Consider the following 20,086-nt stretch of genomic DNA (forward strand, 5'->3'; position numbering starts at 1 on the left):
TTAGAGATTCCTGGGGAGTGGCTCTGCAGAAGGAAAATGCAGCAGTGATAGAGACCTGGCAGCGAAAATAGGGGAAAGGGGAGGGTGAGCAAAATGGACAAAAGAGAGAAGCCATGACTCCCCCCACCCCCACCCCCACCCCCAGCCTCCGTGGGTCCTGTATATTTGATCAGGGGTCTTCCTGTTCCTAAGGCTCCATAGGCTAGGTCCAACGTTAGGGCAACTAGGAAGGGGAGGAGGACCACCTATTCTCATCCTCGTCCAAAGAAGATCAATAGCTCAAACCTCAGAAAGTTCTCAGAGTAAGTGTGGGCCGTGAGGACCCTTCTTCAGACAGCTCCCAGAGAGCGCCCCGGAACTGGGGAAACAGGTTGGAAAGTGACATCTCCGGAGACTGCAGCGTCTCTCTCAGGATCCCTGGGCTTGCGAGTGCGGGATCCGCATTTCTAGGTTCCTCTATTACTGGGGTCTCTAAAAGAAGCCGAGGACAAATGGGGAAAGTGGGAGAGGAGACCCTTAGGGTTTTCTCGCGGGTTTGTGTGCAGCGCCCCCGCGCGGCCGCTCCGCGCGGCTGCAGAAGTACTTGGTGACGCGCCGGCGGCACTGCTCGCAGCGCACGGCGCAGCACCAATGGAACTTGCAGTTGCAGCTGGACACGGTCTCGGCGCGCCGCTCCTCCACCGCCAGCCCGCAGTCCCCGCAGAGCCGGCGGCAGCTGCGGCGCTCCCAGCGGCCTAGGGACCGCCCGCGCCGCAGGCACTCTCTGCCCTCCGTGCCCAGCAGGCCTAGAGTTTTGTTCTCCAGGCAGTAGTCTGGGGAGTCCTCCAAGTGCACCAGCTCCCGCGTGGAGATGGAGCGAAAGGTGTCGGCGATGGCGCCGCGTCCTGCCGCGCTGTTGCCAGCCCCTTGCAGCAGGTCCACCTTGAGAGCTGCGTGGTACTTCTCCTTCAGGTGCGCGCCCACCTCGCGGAACTCCGGCAGCTGCAGCCAGCAGGTCTGCGTGGTGCAGCTGCCAGACACGCCGTGGCACTTACACGTGCGTTTCATGGTGCCCTTCACCGCCTGGGGGGAGAGGAGTGAGCGGGCCAGGGATTTAGCGCGTGGGGAGTCTCTGCCTCTGGAGGGGAGGGGGTTGCGAGGCATCTAGTACCTCCTACGCCTCAGTACCTCGTTTTTCCAAACTTAAACGAAGTGAGGAGTTGTCTTCACTTAGGGGTGGTAATGGATGGAGCCAGCTGCCAATCCCAGGGACTGCAAGACTCACCTTGCGGCCGGCCTCATTGTTGTGCAAGTTCATGGCTGCCCGGGCATCCTGTCCTGTCTCCAGGGCATCAACGAACTGCTTGGATATTGCCTCTCCGAAGCCCACGTTGTCACTGCAGCCTCCCCACAGCCAGCCTTGACCCCCTGGAGAAGAGCAGGGGCGAGAGAAGGTCGTTGAGCAGCTATTTCTAATTGGGAATCTGAGCTAGAGAGATTAAGGTTGGGTGAGTGCCTTGTCTCCAGCTTAGTTTCAGCCTAGACTTGTTTTTGCCGCTTTTGAGCGCCCACGTTCAGCCTATCATCTGCTCAGGACTCCATGACGTAAGTGGTTGCCGAGTGGATTCTCTGCAAGGTGCCTGCGCGCCCACCTTCACACAGTTTCTGGCCTTTGGGCAGAGTGCATGTGCCCACCAGCGACTGACTTCCAGAAAGGACAAAATGGCTGTTAGAAAGGTGAGGAACGCGCGAGCATTGAGAGGGAGAAAGAGGAGCAATTGAAATAATAAGGAACAACTAAGTTGGAAGTTGAGCCGCAGGGCAGGGAGGATTAGGACAGTGGAGGGAGAGTGGAAAGGAGACAGAGACAGACAATATGGAAGGATGTCCCCACTATGTCTGAGAGAGTGACCGATCGACTCCCTGGGGAATGTTGTTCCTTTATCATTATTTGTTAAAATAAGGAAACTTACTCGGTAGGTGAAGGAGAGCCCATGCGGCATTTAACCTGGTTTGACATATTAGGGTTTGGGCTTAAACTGGGTCACCCTGATTTTCCTCAGATTTAGAAGAATACAATTCCTCTTCACCCCACCCAGCTACCCACCAGGCTTTTCATTCTTTAAGTGAACTCTACTGGCCTGCCCTACCCACCCCAATATCATTACTCACCCAGCTGCCCGTTGCGGGAGTCATCACAGCCACAGTTGTCAAAATCCCCAAGGCTGCAGTTTCGAGTCAGGGTGTACATGACGCCAGCAGAACTGATGGCATGTACGAATGCTGTCTCCCGGTTAGCTGGCAGGAACCAGAAATTGGGTGAGTTAGGGGAGGAGTCACAATCCAAAGAAATACCAGCCATGCCACCTCCCTTTAATGCAATCATTGTCCTCCTCTCCAGCTCTACCCTATTTCCCCACCTTTATAATGTTCCTTACTCTCTCCAGGGTCTACTCCAGCCCTGGTCTCAGCCCTTCCCTTCTCCCCTCCCATCCTTTCCAGCCATACACTTTGGGATTAGGTGGCTAGATTTTTGTTGACATACGTGGTTGTAAAGGATTTCGGTGGGAAAGAGCCTGAGGAGGAGATGAATCTGAAGGCCAGGCTATCAAGAACCCATCCCACTTCCTCCTGGAACATTGAAGTCTAAGAGGCCTGTGCCACCTAGTTCTGAAAGAACCTCTGACTGCCAGCTCTTTTATTTACTAGCATGGCCACTCTCTCTTCTCCAGGGAAATCTGGTCTCCAAGTCTGTTCCCACTCGCCTTGTACCTCTCTGCTAAGCCTGCTGAAGGAAGGGGCTGAGAGGAATGAGGGATTATGACCCTACCTACCTCCTGATGTTGTTTATATTGTGAGGAAGCCATTAGCCAATTGACAAGGTCCATTTGTTGAACAGTGAGGGTTTGGGGGAAGAAAGAGAAAAGCTCTTAAGTAGGAAAAAGGAGCTAGAGATGGAACAGAGAAGATCCCAGAGAGGGAGATCACCTGCGAGTAAAGACCAGGTGAGGAATTAGGGTATAGAGGAGGCAGGGGCCATCCCTGGAGAGTGGGGCTCTAACCTGTGGCCAGGGGGTCCGGGGAGCTGTGGCCGAGGCTTTCCTTACCACTGCGTAGGCCGCCATGGCTGGACAGCTGCAGGGCTCTCTCAGGGCAGTTCCAGCGGTCCCAGGCAAACTGGTATTTGCATTCTTCAATACCGCTCTGGGCACCAGCTGCCACGCTGCTGGAGTAGATCAAGTAAGCCTTCGGGGACACAGGGTCAAAGTTCAGACTTACAAAAGCTGGACTTGGAGACACTTGCCCTAAAGTGGCCAAGCCCCTCGCTTCCTGCCCACTTTCCCATCCCTCCAAAATAGTGACGGAGTAAGCACTTTAAATGTGCTGTCCCATTTAACATCACAAGTAACCTTGTCAAATAGGAACCATTTTGTACATTAGGAATCTGAGGCTCAGAGAGGTGAAGTAAAGCAATTTGCCCAAGATCCCACAGCTAGCAAATTATAGAAGTAGGAATAAAATTCAGTTTATCAGACACTAGACCTGACTTTATTCACTGTACTATTCTGCCTCTCCAGAGTGATCCCAAATCACATAATTCATTAATATTCATTTGTTCTCATCCTATCTTAGAAAATAATATTTTGGAACTGGAAATGTCCTTAGAGATAATGTAGTACAATAGCAGGATTGTGAAAACTGCATCCCTCTACTGCCTGAGAAGGTTGTGTGGCTGCAGCCTGACACTGTGAAAGGCTGTCGACTTTTCTGGTTTTAGAAATTCTGCTGTAAATTTAGGATCAATACTCGTGAGTTCTTGCCTTGGCTCTGACACTAGATGCTGTGTGTCACTAATCCCCTTTGTACCACAGTTTTTGTCTGTAATAGGTACAGCACACTAAAAAGTGTGGATATAATGAAAAGAAATTACATGTATAGTCTTCAGTTAAGAAGCTAAGATTAGTGATATCTAAGCAAATCAAAGGAATATTTTTCTTACCTTTGGACCAGTCATCAGAAAATTGTTCACTGACCTAGAAGAGAACAAGACCACAGAGTGTAATGGAGATGCACCAACTCATTTCTGCTGCCAAGAGTTGTAAGGATTACTTTAGGAAATATAATTGATGGGAAGAAAGGGAAAACGGTTTGCGAAGGAAAAATTATGCATAAGGAGTCTACTAAATACAACTTATTTAATAAAAAAATAATATGTATTATGCTCCTTTTCAAATACCAAAAGTGTTCGGAGTAATGTTTGATCATTATTTTGCCATGGGTGGGAATAGAGCTAGCATTAATTCATTACTATGTAACAGATGCTCTCAGTATTTTACATGTTGATTTTGTTAAATCCTTACTATTGCAGGCATTATTATCCCAATTTTACAAATCGGGAATCGGGGACTCAAAAAAGTATTTAAGGTCACCCAGCTAATAAACTATTGAGTCAAGATTTCAATCCAGGACTATCAGGATTCTGAGAGGATAGTTCTCTAATCAGAAATATGTAAATAGTGGAATATCTTTCTAGGGATTGAATTGTAATTAAAGTTCAAAAATAAATAATCTGACTCTAGAAAATAGCTAGGCTGTTCCTTTCAAAACTAAAAATAGACTTGTCATATGACTCAGCAGTTCTTTTTTTTAAATATATTTTATTGATTTTTTACAGAGAGGAAGGGAGAGGGATAGAGAGTTAGAAACATCGATGGGAGAGAAACATCGATCAGCTGCCTCCTGCACACTCCCTATTGGGGATGTGCCCGCAACCAAGGTACATGCCCTTGACCGGAATCGAACCTGGGACCCTTGAGTCCGCAGGCCGACGCTCCATCCACTGAGCCAAACCAGCTAAGGCTCAGCAGTTCTACTCTTGGGCATTTATCCTTGAGAAACGAGCACTTATTTTTACTCAGGATCTTATGCTTGGATGCTCATAGCACTTTATTCATAATAACCCAAAATTTGAAAGTGTTTAAATGTTTTTCAAAGAGTGAGTGGTTATAATAACTGTGGTACAAGGCCTGGCTGGTGTGGCTCAGTTGGTTGGGCATCTTCCCATGCACCAAAACGTTGTCAATTCTCCAGTCAGGGCACATGCCCAGGTTGTGGGCTCCACCCATAGCAGGGGACATGCAGGAGGCAGCTGATCGATGTTTCGCTTATCACATTAATGTTTTTCCCCCTCTCTCTCCCTTCCTCTCTCTAAAAGAAAATCAATAAAAGTATTGAAATCACGGTGGTACATCCATACAATGGATTACTACTCAGGAATGAAAAGGAATAAACAACTGATACATGCAACAACTTGAATGACTCTCAAGGAAATTATACTGAGTGATCAAAGCCAATCTCAACAGGATACATACTGCATGATTTCACTTATGTAATAATTGTGGAATACATAATCATAGAGCTGGAGAATAGACTAGTGGTTCCCAGGGGTTAAAGAGGAGGGATGCATGTGGCTACAAAGGAATAACACCAGAGAGTCTTGTGATGGTAGAATTAAGTGTCTTGATTGCGATGTGATTATGCAAAGCTATACATGTGGCAAAATTGCATTGAGCTATACATAACACAATGAGTGTATGTAAAACTGGTGGTCTGAATAAACTTTATAAATATTGTACTATAGAACTTTATAAATATTATAGGATAGTTGTCAGATGTTACCACTGGCAGAGGCTTATGTAGGACTTCTCTGCACATTTCTTTGCAATCTTCTGCCAGTCTATAATTATATAAAAATTAAAAATTCAATTCATACATATATAACCCGGCAAGTAGACTTCAGGATAAGCATTTGAAAATTAACCCCAATGTATTACCTATTATTGCTCTTTTCCCATTATAGTGGAAGAAAGTAACATGGGAATCATTATGTATTGTTCCATGAAAGTTGGTGTACCCTGCAATTGTAAAGGCCAACAAGATGCTGGCCATCATCAGAAGTGAAAAGAGCTTAGCCGACTCTCTTCATATAAAACACAAATAACACCTAAAATGTGGGTGGTTTTTGGAAAACAGTATTATAAACTGGGAGGCTGCCATGTGAGAGAAGATGAAAAAGATTTGGAAAGAAATGTAATAGATTTTTAGAAAATCATAGAAGACTACATAGTCAACAAAACTTTAAAGCTTGGTAAGGGGGGTATGTGAAAAATACAGGAGTGAATGTGTTTAAACGTGAAGGTGAAAGACCCTGATTTGATGGAGATCTCCTATGACTGCTGTCCTCCCTGTGTTGTCAAGTTAGTTAGGTCATTCTCTCTTTCTCTCTTACCTCTGCACTTTTTTTTTTTAATTTTTTTTAAAAAATATATTTTATTGATTTTTTACAGAGAGGAAGGAAGAGTGATAGATAGTCAGAAACATCGATGAGAGAGAAACATCGACCAGCTGCCTCCTGCACACCTCCCACTGGGGATGTGCCCGCAACCAAGTTACATGCCCTTGACCGGAATCGAACCTGGGACCTTTCAGTCCGCAGGCTGACGCTCTATCCACTGAGCCAAACCGGTTTTGGCTGCACTTATTTTTATTAACAATTTATTGTCTGTCACTGCTTTTACTAGTATGTTCCCATTGCAACTCCATATTTTGTCAGTCTTTTCAATTCTCATTTTGGTAAATTAAAGAGAGATAAATGAGAAAACAAAAAACCCCAAAACTTTAAAGCTTGTCAGGCAAAATTAAGTTGACTGAAAAGTACTACTGTCGCTGAAACCGGTTTGGCTCAGTGGATAGAGCGTCAGCCTGCGGACTGAAGGGTCCCGGGTTCGATTCCGGTCAAGGGCATGTACCTTGGTTGCGGGCACATCCCCAGTGGGGGGTGTGCAGGAGGCAGCTAATCGATGTTTCTAACTCTCTATCCCTCTCCCTTCCTCTCTGTAAAGAATCAATAAAATATATTAAAAAAAAAAAAGTACTACTGTCTTGCGGGGGGGGGGGGGGGGTGGTACCGGCAAAGAACAAAAATAAATTCAAAACAATTTAAATGAATTCATAATTGCTAAAGCCATTATGGGTTTGCAGATACATTTCTGATCCTGAAAGAGTGGTGTCAGAGGAGTCAGCCAGGCCCTCTGCGTGCTCTGGCTCAGGGGTGTTTTTTATGTTAGGTAACTGCCAAAGACTCTTGGACATTACCAGGCAAGACAGAGGCTAGTTCCCATCCCCCAGGACAGACAGCGTCAAGAGAGCAAAGCAACAAAACAAGTATCAAGCGGCAAACGAAGGAGAAAGCTTTGCCATGAGCCCGGGTAAAGAGACTCCCTGTGAGAGGATGCTAGGCTGGAATCGCAGGGAATGTTGCGCAGAATACTAGAAGATTCTTCCTTCCTCAAAGGCCCCGAAATATGTAAAGATTTGTATGACATGCTGGTCTAATTCAGTTGATTAATCAGATTTAATTGAGCAACTGCCATGAGACACGACTGTCGGCCTTAGTTGGACAGCATTCCCATAAGTTGACTTGTGTTGGAAACCCCTGAGTTATTTGCAGACATATTTGAACCACTGTGGCTGACTTACTCACATCCAAAATAGCCAGTATTAAGAAACGACTCATCGTGATAGAAGTTAACTAGACGTATTGTAATGATCATTTCACAATGTACACACACATCAAATCATTATGTTGTATACCTGACACACAGAAGGGCAACTATCTACAGAGATAGGGGAATAGGAGAAAAACCCTTATTCATGCCCATAGTCTTAACTACCATGATTATGCAATGTCTCCCAAATCTGTACCTCAGCCCTGACTTTCATCTTGAGATCTAGAGCTGCATTACCAAATGAATGCTAGACTTCTCCACTGAGAATGTTTCAAATTATAAAGACAGTATGTCTAAACGCCAACTTATGCCCAGCCAGTGTGGCTCAGTGGTTGAGCATCGACTTATGAACCAGGAGGTCATGGTTTGATTCCTGTTCAGGGCATATACTCAGATTGTGGGATTGATCCCCAGTGTGGGGTGTGCAGGAAGCAACCAGTCAATGATTCTCTCTCATCATTGATGTTTCTATCTCTCTCTTCCTCTCCCTTCTTCTCTGAAATCAATGTAAAAATGTATTTTAAAAAATATAAATAAATAAAAGCCAATTAATATTCCCTGTTGAACTTAACACTTCTCCTGACTTGACTATGTTTTGTTAACAGAGCTACTATTTCCCCACATCTCTCTCAATCCATTTTCACTATCTAATCAGTTAGTAAGTCTTACATGTATTTTACCTCCATTATACTTCTCACTTACCAGCTCCCTTTTCTCTCTCTCACTGTCTCAGGGATTCTCACTGTCATATCTTATTTGTGGCCTCCAACTTAGACCATTGTAGAAGCCCTACTAATTGACCTCTCTAGTTATAATTTTTACCCCATTCCAATCCAGTATATAGTCAGTCTGCATCTAGATCAATCTTCTGAAAGCCTGATTCTGATATCCTGCTCAAGTATCTTTCTTAGTTTTTCAACTCTTGCACTCATGGCACTCCATAATCTAACCATATATGGCTTTTCAGCTTAATTTCCCATGAAATATCCCTACTTGTCCAAGCCTCTAGTCATACCAAACCAGTTGCTATTCCTGAACACCATAAATTCATGCCTCTAAGCCTTTGCTCATACTGTTCTCTTAAATCTTGCCTAGTCGTAGTATTTTCAACCAATGGTGCTGGAACAACTAACTGGATATCCACATGCAAAAGAATGAATTTGGTCCCATATCTCGCGTCATATATAAGAATTAACTCAAAATAGATCATAGACCTAAATGTAGGCGCTAAAACTATAAAACTCTTAGAAGAAAATATAGATATTAAGTTTTCGTGATCTGAGGTCAAGCAATGTTTTGTTCGTTTGTTTGTAAATCTGATACCAAAAACACAAGTGACCAAAGAAAACATTGATAAACTGGACTTCATCAAAATTAAAAAGTTTTGTGCTTCAAAAGGCACCAAAAAGGGAAGTAAAAAGACAACCCACTGAATGAAAATATTTGTAAGTCAAATATCTGATTAGACACTTACATTTAGAATATACAAAGAGCATTGATAGCCCAAGTAAAAAATGGTCAAAGGATCTTAAGAGACATTTCTTCAAAGAAGGTAAACAAATGGCCAACAAGTGCATGATATGATGCTTAACAGCATTAGTTACCAGAGAAATCCAACAATTATTACCTCAATCTTCTAGAAAATGGATGCTCCATCGACAACAGTAATAAATTGGTGAACATTCTCCTCTTTCTTTCGTATCTGGATGGAGCATCTTCCAGGTTTGGTAGCTCTCAAAGCTCTCACTGGTCACTGCCCTGAGGGGCTGGGTTTCTGTGTTGAGCACTAAAATCATAGATCTCTTTTCTTCCCTGCAGTTTTTCTTGGTAGTATAGAACGTTTTCCTGGTAATTACAGCTGACTTGCTTATGCCCATATTCCCCATACCAGGAATAAAACATTTTTTGGTGGGTGGAATATGCATCTACAAGGATTCTGAATCTTTGCCTAGGGGCCATCAGTCCTCTAGGAAACATGCTAACTACTTCCACCCACAGATGCTTTAATGCCATTACTATTATTTTACATTCTTTTAAAAAATATATTTTTATTGATTTAAGAGAGGAAGGGAGAGGAAGAGAGAGATAGAAACATCAATGATGAGAATCATTGACCAGCTGCCTCCTGCACATCCCCCACTGGGCGTGTGCCCTGACTGGGAATAGAACTGCAAGCTCCTGGTTTATAGTTCAACGCTCAACCACTGAGCCACACCAGCCAGGCTATTTTACATTCTTAGACTGCCTCCATACTCTTGCCATCAATCCTGAAGTGAGTCTAATTCATTCTTCGGTCTGTACTTTTTCCTACAAGCTTCTAATGCTATCTCATCATTCTCCCAAGTTAATTTACCAATAGTAAGAATTTGCAAGAGCAATCAGGACTCTCTCTCCATCATTCATTCTGAACTCTCACAATAATGTTTCACTGTAAGTAGCTTCTGCTCTCATTCCCATCAAGGCTGGGTAGACAAGTCCTTTTGTCCTCTTTATTTTCTGCCACAACTCCCCTACTATTAACATTGACAAGTTCTTTTCCTTTTATTGTGTATAGACTAAATCCTTGCTAGTCTCTTCATTACTAAATATCTTTTCAACTCTTGTTAGACAACAGATACAGATGCATTAGTAGTTTTGAGGCTGTGGGTAACCGCTAAAGCAGAGCTCTGTGCACCTTTTATCATTTTCCCTTTGCATATGCTCTAGGGACCAACACCAGAGTGGCTATAAACTAGCCGTAATCAAACCACTATACAAAGTTTCTTGATCTAGGGCACTATAGCTCCTCAAACACCCATGGCTTTCAGCATTATGCAGCTTCTCTCTTGGGCTATACTGTCTCCTAAATTGTCTATTCTATAATATGTCTGATCACCAGTAAATTTTTACCCTAGGGATCTGGGGCAGAAAGGTTGATTTAGATCAACCCAGATACAAATGTCACAACTTTTCTTTTAGCTCTTGGAAAACCTCCAACTTTCTTTTGTTTGTCAGTCTTTTTTGATCTAATATTTATTATCCATATATCCATGCCCTTGAATTTTCAATGCTTGCCTTCCTTTGATACCATTTGAAGAAACCTTTAATCATTATTTATTACTATTTACCACCTTAGAAAGTTCATGAAAAATTGCAAGTTCCCATTCTCTGTCAGTTATGTCTAATGATGGGTGAGAGGTTTAAGCCACTATCCAATGTTGCAACCCTTTACCCCTGTTTGGGGGTAATTGTCCAAACTAGCGCAGCCCATGAGGTGGTCTGTAGCACATCGCATTGTATTGTTGGGAGTTTAGCTGCCATGGTGAGAACACGTGCCTGATTCCATATAGCCTGTGACACAGATGGGCACTGGACCAGGAGTGCCAAGCACCATGCTGTCTTCAGACTTCCTTCTCCCTTTGCATGACCAGGACCCTGTTCCTAGGCCAACTTTGTATGCCAGACTCCCTCTCCCTGATTATGGGAGTTTCTTCCCAGGAGAGCACTAAGTCTCATGCAACAAGATTCTTGCAGGCCAGCCCCACTAGTTTGCCAAGTGTGCCTGGGTACGTTTAAATCCCAGTGGCTGGTGTAGCTTAAATTCCAGTTAGGATTCCCCTTTTCTCTTCCCCTCACATATTTTTAAAAAGCAAAGATTCTGCATATGAATATACAGAATTTGGTATTTTCCTCTCAACGCCCAGGACTTTCATCTCAGTGCCTTCTGACCTCCCCCCGCCCCCCACTTTGTTCTCCCTCTCTCCACTTTCCTCGCAAGTCTTTGAATAATAGGGTTGGCTTATCTCTACCTTTAATCTCATTTCTTGAGGTCCATAAAAAGTCTCGGGGTCATGAAGCTCTAGTTGGCCTACTTCAGGAGAGACCGTGTAATTATAATTTGGGGTGATGGCCCAGGAGAAAGGAGAAGTGGTAGTGAATGAATGTAGATGCACATCTCTCTCTCTCTGGAGATTTAGCAGAGAGAGAGTACAGGGAGAAGGTCGGGGGCGGAGAGGGGAGAGAGATTAAGGAGAGTGACCAGAGTAGAGAGCTGCCTGGAGCTGCAGCCAGAGGTGTTCCAGTGAAGCAAGTTTTTCTTAGAATGAGTGTCTGACAGCCAGCTTTTTACCTCATTGAATGCACAAGATGCCTTGGTCCTGGGACAGCCCAAACATAGCTCTTTCTGAGCAAGCTTCCTTGTGATTCCCTCTGTCTGCTATAGCATATGACCCACAGAACACACATGCACAAACACACACACACACACACGCACGCACACACATGCACGCACACCAATATGTACACACACACCAAATTACAGAGAAGGTAGGCCTTACTAAGCATTGTGAAATAATATCCTATGGGTCCCAAATTTTTTACTACCACCTCTGACAGTACTCAAGGATATTTAAGCTAGTTATAATTCACCGTATAATTAGAGTTAAGTTTAAAAATGTTTTTCAAGGGTGAACAACAGCGTGACTAATTCTTATCCGTTGTAAAGTATAAGTAATTGAAATCGGGCTCTTTCCTATTTAGCTAGGGGAAGGATTAGGAAGTAGAAGCCACAAGATAATCTGAAGTCTTGTAGGGAAGAGAAGGGTTCAGAATTTCAAAGACAAATTTCTTCCTAGTTAAAAATTTGTTCAGAGGGAACAAAGGTGATATTATAGGGGAGCTCTATTTCAGTAGAGCAACAGAACAGAAGCCAGATTACAGTGCCCGAACAGTTATGAAACTAAAGCAACTAGTACAGACTCATTGAAGGAGTATGGATGGCATTGAAAGGAAAGAGAAATGCAGTGGAGATTCGGGCCAAGTAGAAGTATTTTTTTCCAGAAGACTATAAAAGGAAAATGAAGAAATATACAGGTTTAGGTCATACCCCCATAGCTATTTCACTTATTTAAACTCCATCTGTTTCTTCAAAGTGAATTCAGCCCTATAAATAATTCTCAAAATTTTGTTTATAAATGTAAATTTTCTAAGTTATAAGGCAGTGCCCTAAAACATATTTTTTAAAAGTCTTATAAACAAGTTAAGAAAAGTTAAACAGATGTGTCAGATTTGGTAGTAGTCTTATGTGAAATTTTATATTCAAATCCCACATTATCTCAAATCCAGTCCTTGACAAATAATTACTGGCAAAGACCACATAATAGCCCTCAGGACAACTGTGTATCATGGGTTCCTGCCAAACAATCTCAGGCAGATTCTTTCTCAGGCAAATCACACATTTTCAAGGGATAATCTTATTCCCTGAAAGTGAAATGTCATTTGTATCCCAGGATATTTTATAGAGAGATAGGCTGTCTTTCCTTGTCCTCATTTCCTTCCTTCTTTATGTATTGTAGCAACCTCTGCTGAGAAACAGTGAGCAACAAAAAAGCACTTCAGCGCTTAGCATTTAAATGAGGACTCGAACTGGGAATAAGCTGTGCTCATTCTCTGTTCCGAGGTCTCTAAGGGAAAGCTGCTAAGGAACAGCTCAGAGCCCCGGTTCCCAGAAAGCCTGCGATTGCAGGAACCCCGTCCAGGACCATTATGGAAGCGAGCATTTGCTTTTGTTTTCTGACCTCATTACCTTGGTCCCTGTAGTGGAGACTTTAGAAAATATTCACGTTCTCAATTGCACTGATGGATGCAATGCCAGTTTATGTCAGGAGCAAGAAGGTAGGTGTGCATGACTTGCCCTATAAAACAACCAGGGAACAGTTCAAGGTAGGAAAATTGGCAGGCTTTGGCACTTTGGTACCATTTTCACTACTTAATGGAACTAAATCCATGGATGGTAAAAATGTCCTCACCTCAATCTGAGTAGCCACAGCTCAAACAGAAACAAACTCAAATTAGTAACAGATTCTCCTGTTACTAATTTGTGTTCTTGATTTTTCACCCCAATGGGGGTCATATCTGTATGATGTTCCCTAAGATCTCTAATTATTGGCACCAGATTTCTTGAACATGGGATAGGGGGTTCCTTTTCCTGTCCCTCTTCTTACTATTTGGAACCACAACAGTATTTGGAAGACTTAGACTAAGAGAATACATACAGTTGAAAATGCTACAGAAAGTATACATGAAGCAAGTTTAGCCAAGGATTGATAACTGTTGAAGCTGAGTTATTGGGGGTTGTTATATGTACCGTTCTATGTTTGTTTGGTTTTTTTTTTAAAGAAAATGTCAATAATATAAAATTAAACAATGGAATACTCCTGAAGCAATAATCTATGCAATATGAGCTCCACCAGACACTTTGGATTAATATGAAGAAATGCCAGACAGGATAATATGGCCCATCTATTGGTTTGCTATTTATTATCCTGGATATTGGCCTGGCATGGAAACTTCAGAGTCTGATATGGTGAACCTGAAGAGCCTGAGTAAATGAAAAGGACTGAGATGGTAGCAAAAGAGAATTACAGTTTTTAATTAAAAATATTTATTTAAAAATGTAACTGCTATCTCTATCTAGTTGCATATATGGGAGAATTACAGAATTACAGTCTTGAATGAAGGAGAAATTCGTCCTTATGCAGGATGGTTTAAGCTTGGCCTGGAAAACACAAGAATTTCATCTATGGAGCTGCATAGGAATACCGAACTATTGGCCTACTTACAGGGTCTACTGAGGCTACTGAAGTATAGCCTCAGTCTGTGCTGCTACTGGGGCATGCTGACACTGGGAAAACAACCTATTAAGAAAAGTGAATTTGGACTGGACAAATAACAGTGAATTTAAATGATCCCCTATGGTCCGATTTCTCTTGGTCTGGAGAAAACTCTGACCTAAGAAGGATATAGAGAGATGATATGATCAATAACAAGAACCTATGATAAAGATTGAGAAAAGCAAACCATAAAAATTTGGCTTATAATGAGACAGGAGAGTCTGCCCAGAGTGGATAGTTTTGTGGTTTTTTTTAAGAGGCCCTCCGAGTGTAGGTACATTGCAGATGGGAGGCAAGGGGGTGACTGTTATTTACCTGAACCAAGCTCAGAGTTTCCCCCAACTGTTAACCCAGTCTGATCTTTTACCTGGGAAGAAAAATCTGCTTTCTGGGGAAATAAAAGAGAGTTTACCCTAAATAAAATTGTACTGATCTCTCTTTCTAAGCCCTCTGAGTTCTCCTCTACCTCTAATAGAAATAGAAAGGATAAATGGAGCCCAGGGAACAAAGGGATTTTATTAACAGTTCCAAGAGAGACTAGCATTACCCAATATAGAGCAGTACTAACCCAATTGTCCCAGATGGGTAAGAGTGGGGGTGGGGCAGGGGTGGGGGGGGTGGTAAACTCCTTCTCCTTCATGGAAGAGAGAGGGGTTGGGTTGAAATTCCTTCTCTTCTGATTATGTATATTCCATGTACCTCTATATAATGTCACAAAAAGGAGATCCTTCTTTGGGTCATCTTATCACACACACACACACAAATAAAGATGCACTGTAGAGCACCCTCCTCATCACTTAGCAAACTGGTTTCATAAGAAAAGCTTTAACCAAGTGTCTCCTCTCAGGACCACATAGCCTTTGTAAACAATAATAATAACAATTATAACAGTTTGTTATTGTTGTTATTATTTATAGCAGGAGAAATAGAAACTCTGAAAGGAAAAACTCAGGTCTCGAGTTGTTGAGGAAATCAATGACAAAACTGGGAACTGAGCTTCCCTGATCATGTCTCAAGCCCTTAGAACCTCCTACACCACAGCTACCAGCCTAATGCTGCTCAGAATTACCCCACCGATCCCTGCCTTTTTTAGTGGACTATGAACTTTTCTTTAATGACTAGGGAAGCTATTAGGTATGTGAGTCTTTCATTGGCATATTATCTTCCAGATTCCAAAGCAGTTTCTCACCCCTGACTTTAGGCCCCTAACTTTCCTTTCTAGTGTGACAAAGCTTAGTGGGTCCTCACTTGATTGTCCGTGTTCTTTTTGTATCTGTTAAAGGGAAAACGCGACAGAAACTTAATAGGACAACACATTACCATGAATTCAATGATTTTAAATGAGCTGTGTATTTTACTGGTCATAATATACATTTGAAAAAGTGTTGCACATATATGCAGAGAATAGCTAACGATGATGCTTCATGAAAATATGGACTCAAAGACACCCCCCCACTTAATAACGGAAGCCTTTGCTAATCAGGGGTTTTGCATGTTGTCATGTTGTCATCAGTTGAAATTTCAAGAGCCATAGACCGGTTACTCTAAAAACATAAATGTAAAGAAACAAGGGCTGATGTATTCCAAAAGGTGCTTTAAAACACAAGATTTCAGGTAATCTTGCTCTTCTGCAGAAAAGAAACTGACCATGTTTAAATCCTTTGGAAAAAACTAAGGGCAGTGATTTCTGTTGAAGAATTCAACTAGAGCCATGGCTAACCTCTGTGTCCCAGTGCATCTTTCTGATTTGGTTATTGCGTTGAGGAGAGAGGGGGCGGGGGGAGAGAGAGAGAGAGAGAGAGAGAGAGAGAGAGAGAGAGAGAGAGAGAGAGAGAGAGAGAAGAGAGAGAATATGAACTGGAAAGACCCAGTATCATTATGAGACATCATTTGGAGTCAAATGAAGTCAACAGTTAAGGAAAAGCATGTTCTAGGTCCATTCATTCCAGATGAGTAAATGTATTGGAAGTGGACAGTCAAATTAATTCATCTCTGGCCACCATTATAAGCATCACCCGTTTGCTTGGCTGTATCATGCTTTCCCATACTCATTTCTTTCTTTCTTCCTTTCTTTCATTCATTCTTTTTTTTTTAGCCATTAATGATTAAGAAAAAACAAATTAAAAAATATTTTTTCTCAAGTTACTAAAGGATAATTCTTTCAAAAGGGTGCAGACAAGATAAAACTATGGAGAATGCTCTTTCCCCCAATTACGCTGCACTAAGATACCTAGTAAAACTGCATGTTGTAGGCACATGTCATTTTTATCCTTTCCTTTTCAAGCCCAGGAATTTCTGTTGACGAACTCTTTTAGGCAGTAATTTCAGGCCAGCCTACAATTGAACAGCCAAGCAGAAATTGTGATTCTCTATTTGTTAGATGCTTTTGAGGTCCCCACATAAAAGGTTGATAATGAAGTACTAAGAGAAACAACTGAAAGGCTGCGGTTGGTCAAATTTCTCTGCATGGCACAAAGGGAAAGATGACCTTATGCAAAACCCTGATGGTTCCATTATAAGAATAATCGAGGTTAAATTTAAAAATCACATTTCAAATGCTACCAAAACTAGACTAAGCAAAGTATAAATATTCAAATTGAGGCTTATGGAATGCAATTAAAAAAGCGAATTGCATTATCCAGATTTGTACATTTTCTCCTCAAAGTCAGGGAAAGTGAGAAGGGGTTCTTAAACCCTGTCTTTAAATAAGAATTTTCGTTCACATCTCTTTCTTCTTCTTTCTTTTTGAATCCAGACACTTGAATTTGGACAGACAAGCAACCCAGCCACCTTTCAGTGTGGCAGTGTCAATATCGGAATGAAATGAACATGACCTCCTCCAGCAGGGAAGGAACACACAGTAAAGGTATTTTTTATAGAACAATTCTTCACACTGCCCTGGTGACTGGGGAAAGGAATCTCGTGTTTCTCTTTTGCTGATACTGAATCAGCTGAAGAATACCATGAACATCAGTAGAAATTCTCCTCTCCCTTTTGTCTTTTTGTTCGCATGACAGAGAGAGAAGGAAGATTTTTTTGGACATGAAATATTTAATTAAAATACCAATTAAAAATTGACCAATTATTTGGTGGTTCAGTTCATAATCAGAAATGTTGCAAATTATTGCATTAACCGGCAAATTGCATTAATTTGGCATACTTGTTATCAACTCTTTAATAATGATGGCTATACTCATTTATGATAAGAATACACTCTCAATTAGCACAAGCAGCTGATTTCGGCAAAGAAACCCTTATTCTCACTTCCTCAACAGTTTATGTAGCAATTGGATTCATAACTTGGTTAAATAGATGGTCGAAATGAGAACTGATGAAGAGAGACTCGTATCTTAATTGACGAGGAACTCCAAACACCTTAGCAACATGCATTTCCTAGATCTTACAGTCTGCATGCTATTCTGTGCTTGCTTATTAACTTTTCCATGTATAGATACTTTATTTGTTTTCCAAGAGCTAAGTGCAAATGATGATCATATCATCTATCATTTGTGTGGTGGTTTATAGTTTACAAAACACTTTCACACATGCTATCTTTTTTTTTTTTAGCAATTTAGAAATATTTGTAAATGGAATAAATTAAACAAATGTGTATAGATTCCTAAAATATTTAATTTCAAACATGTTGGTTAACCCAGTACCAACTCATAGTTAATTTTTAATCTCTAGGAAGTGATGCTATGAGCTATTACTTAGAATATTCTGAAAACATTCAAGTCAGACAGTACAAAGTAAGATCCCATTGAATTTCTGTCTTCACCTCAAAGATCAGATTCAACATACAGTAGAACTTGCTTTGAACCACCTTCCTCTTCTCCACAATGCCGAAATCAGGATTTGATAAAAAGGGCTACTGTCTTCCCCCCCCAAAAAAAAAAAACCATGTAGAATATTTGTGATATAGCAATTTAGAAAAATAGGAACCCCCATCTTTTAATTCTTTTATTGGTAGGGGTCTAAGGATTTACTGAAATCAGCCACAAATTTGGAAGAGCCCTACTCCCTGGAACACTTTTTCCTAGGAGAGATCCCAACGCGTCCTACATTCCTGGAAATGAAAATGAGCTCTCTCCCATATAGTACATGCATTTACCTAATTCTAAGTTCCAGGTTACTTACCAGGTATGGCTGAGTTGGAGGACACAGGTGAAAAGAAAGATGCGCACAGAAGGCTTCATAAGTAACATAATCCTCTGGAGTAACAGAGATAGAAAATTCTAAAAACTGGGGAAACAGAGTGCTAAGATGGGAAGTATTCTCCTCCTGGTAGTGGAATGGAATTCTCCTCGAACCCCAACTTCCTTGGTGTGTAAGCGATCCCAAACAGAGTTAAGGGGAGGTGAAATGGAGCTGCCAAACTTCCAAAGAAGAGATTATCTACTTAATTAAAGTTTTTTTCCCCCCTCTAAGTCCTTCAGCCAATCAGAACTCAAGTGCCAGAGAAAGATTGAGTCGATCAAAGGAACACTCCAGGATCCTCCCAGACAAATGCAGAAGAAGGGGACAAGGAAAAGGGGACAAAGAGAGGAACACGGAGAAAAAGCACAAAGGAAGAGGGGTGAGGGGAGGAAAGAGACATAGCAAATCCCCTCCACATAATCACTGCGTGGAGTCTCTCTCCTCCCTCTTGCCAATGCCCTCCCACCCCACCTCAACCTCCCCCACCATGCACACTCCCGTGCAGACTCGGGCACAGAGAGGAGAGCCTGGTCCCCAAGGGGATTTACAAGGGACTGTGCTTTCCCGGTTGTCCTTTGTAGGGCATTGAGACGTCATTTGCATTTAGGGTAGCCCTCTTCAGAGAAAAAGGTACTAGGTGCACCTCAGCCCTCTGATTTGAGAATATGGGAATGGGACCCAACCATCTCTGGTATTCTTCCTCTAAGTTAGAAAGGGATGATTTAGGGCTATTCACCTAAATATTTGACCAGGTAACTTTGTTACCCACTTGGTTTCTTCCTTTCAACTTTACCATCAGACACTTACTTGTTGAACACCTATTACATCCTCAATCTTACCCTGGCCATTATGGACACTTTTAAAAGCCCAAAACATGATTTCTGCCCTGAAGACATTTATAAGCTAGTAAGGTGATAATGTACGGATGCAATTTAATAAGATATTAAATTACTGCAAACTGACTATAAAGCATATAGGCTGATTTAGGGAAGGTTTTCTGAAGAAGATAGAATCTGAAATTCAAAGAAGGGATGAGATTTCAATAGACAGCCATATTCCTATCCTCTTAAAGGAATACTGGTGGTAAAGCCAGTAGGCGTCCAAGCTCACACATCTCTGAGTTGCTGTCCCTTCTGTCCCAATAGAGAGGATGGGTCACCTCAGTCACAGTGCAGGGCCCCCAGAGGGCCCCCAGCGTACTTCCACAGGGCCACATTTTCTACTTTAGCATCCACATTGCCTTTCCTCAGGGCTCCCCAGAGACAATGGTCTGTCTTTGTATTTTCCATTTTATCCTTATTTTTCTTGCTTCACAACCCACTCTGGCAAACTGAACTAGAAAATAAAGAATGATTATATTAATTAATTATTTAGATTATTTAGGCCAGATGATTTAGGGGTATTCACCTAAATATTGAACCAGGTAACTTTGTTACCCACTTGGAATCTTCTAGACCAAACTTTATTTTGGATTCTTTTTTTTGTTTTAAATATATTTTTATTGATTTCAGAGAGGAAGGGAGAGAAAGATAGAAATATCAATGATGAGAGAGAATCACTGGTTGGCTGCCTCCCGCATGCCCCACACTGGGGATTGAGCCTGCAACCCAGGCATGTGCTCTGACTGGGAATCGCACTGTGATCTTCCGGTTCATAGGTAGATGCTCAACCACTGAGCCACTCTGGCAGGGC

The 20,086-nt window shown here is 42.1% G+C and overlaps 1 protein-coding gene and 1 long non-coding RNA gene across 2 annotated transcripts in view; one reads left to right on the forward strand and one right to left on the reverse strand.

Annotated features, from left to right (window-relative positions):
• Positions 1 to 266: 266 nt before the first annotated feature.
• WNT8B (Wnt family member 8B) lies at positions 267 to 18,402 on the reverse strand (the record flags this gene model as incomplete). The annotated part of the gene is made up of 6 exons (XM_080641495.1): positions 267 to 1,062; positions 1,265 to 1,407; positions 2,152 to 2,277; positions 3,087 to 3,225; positions 3,980 to 4,013; positions 18,335 to 18,402. The coding sequence occupies 6 exons, from the start codon at positions 18,400 to 18,402 to the stop codon at positions 517 to 519; spliced, it is 1,056 nt and encodes a 351-aa protein (XP_080497621.1). The 3' UTR covers positions 267 to 516.
• The window catches only part of LOC308234155, a 94,145-nt gene continuing 74,760 nt past the window's right edge, over positions 702 to 20,086 (forward strand). The window contains exons 1-2 of the long non-coding RNA XR_013959032.1: positions 702 to 951; positions 16,953 to 17,063. This is a non-coding gene — a long non-coding RNA (uncharacterized lncRNA). The remainder of the gene's footprint in view (positions 952 to 16,952; positions 17,064 to 20,086) is intronic.

Source organism: Plecotus auritus, assembly GCF_963455305.1.
Source record: "Plecotus auritus genome assembly, chromosome: 9".
Classification (NCBI taxonomy): Eukaryota; Metazoa; Chordata; class Mammalia; order Chiroptera; family Vespertilionidae; genus Plecotus; species Plecotus auritus.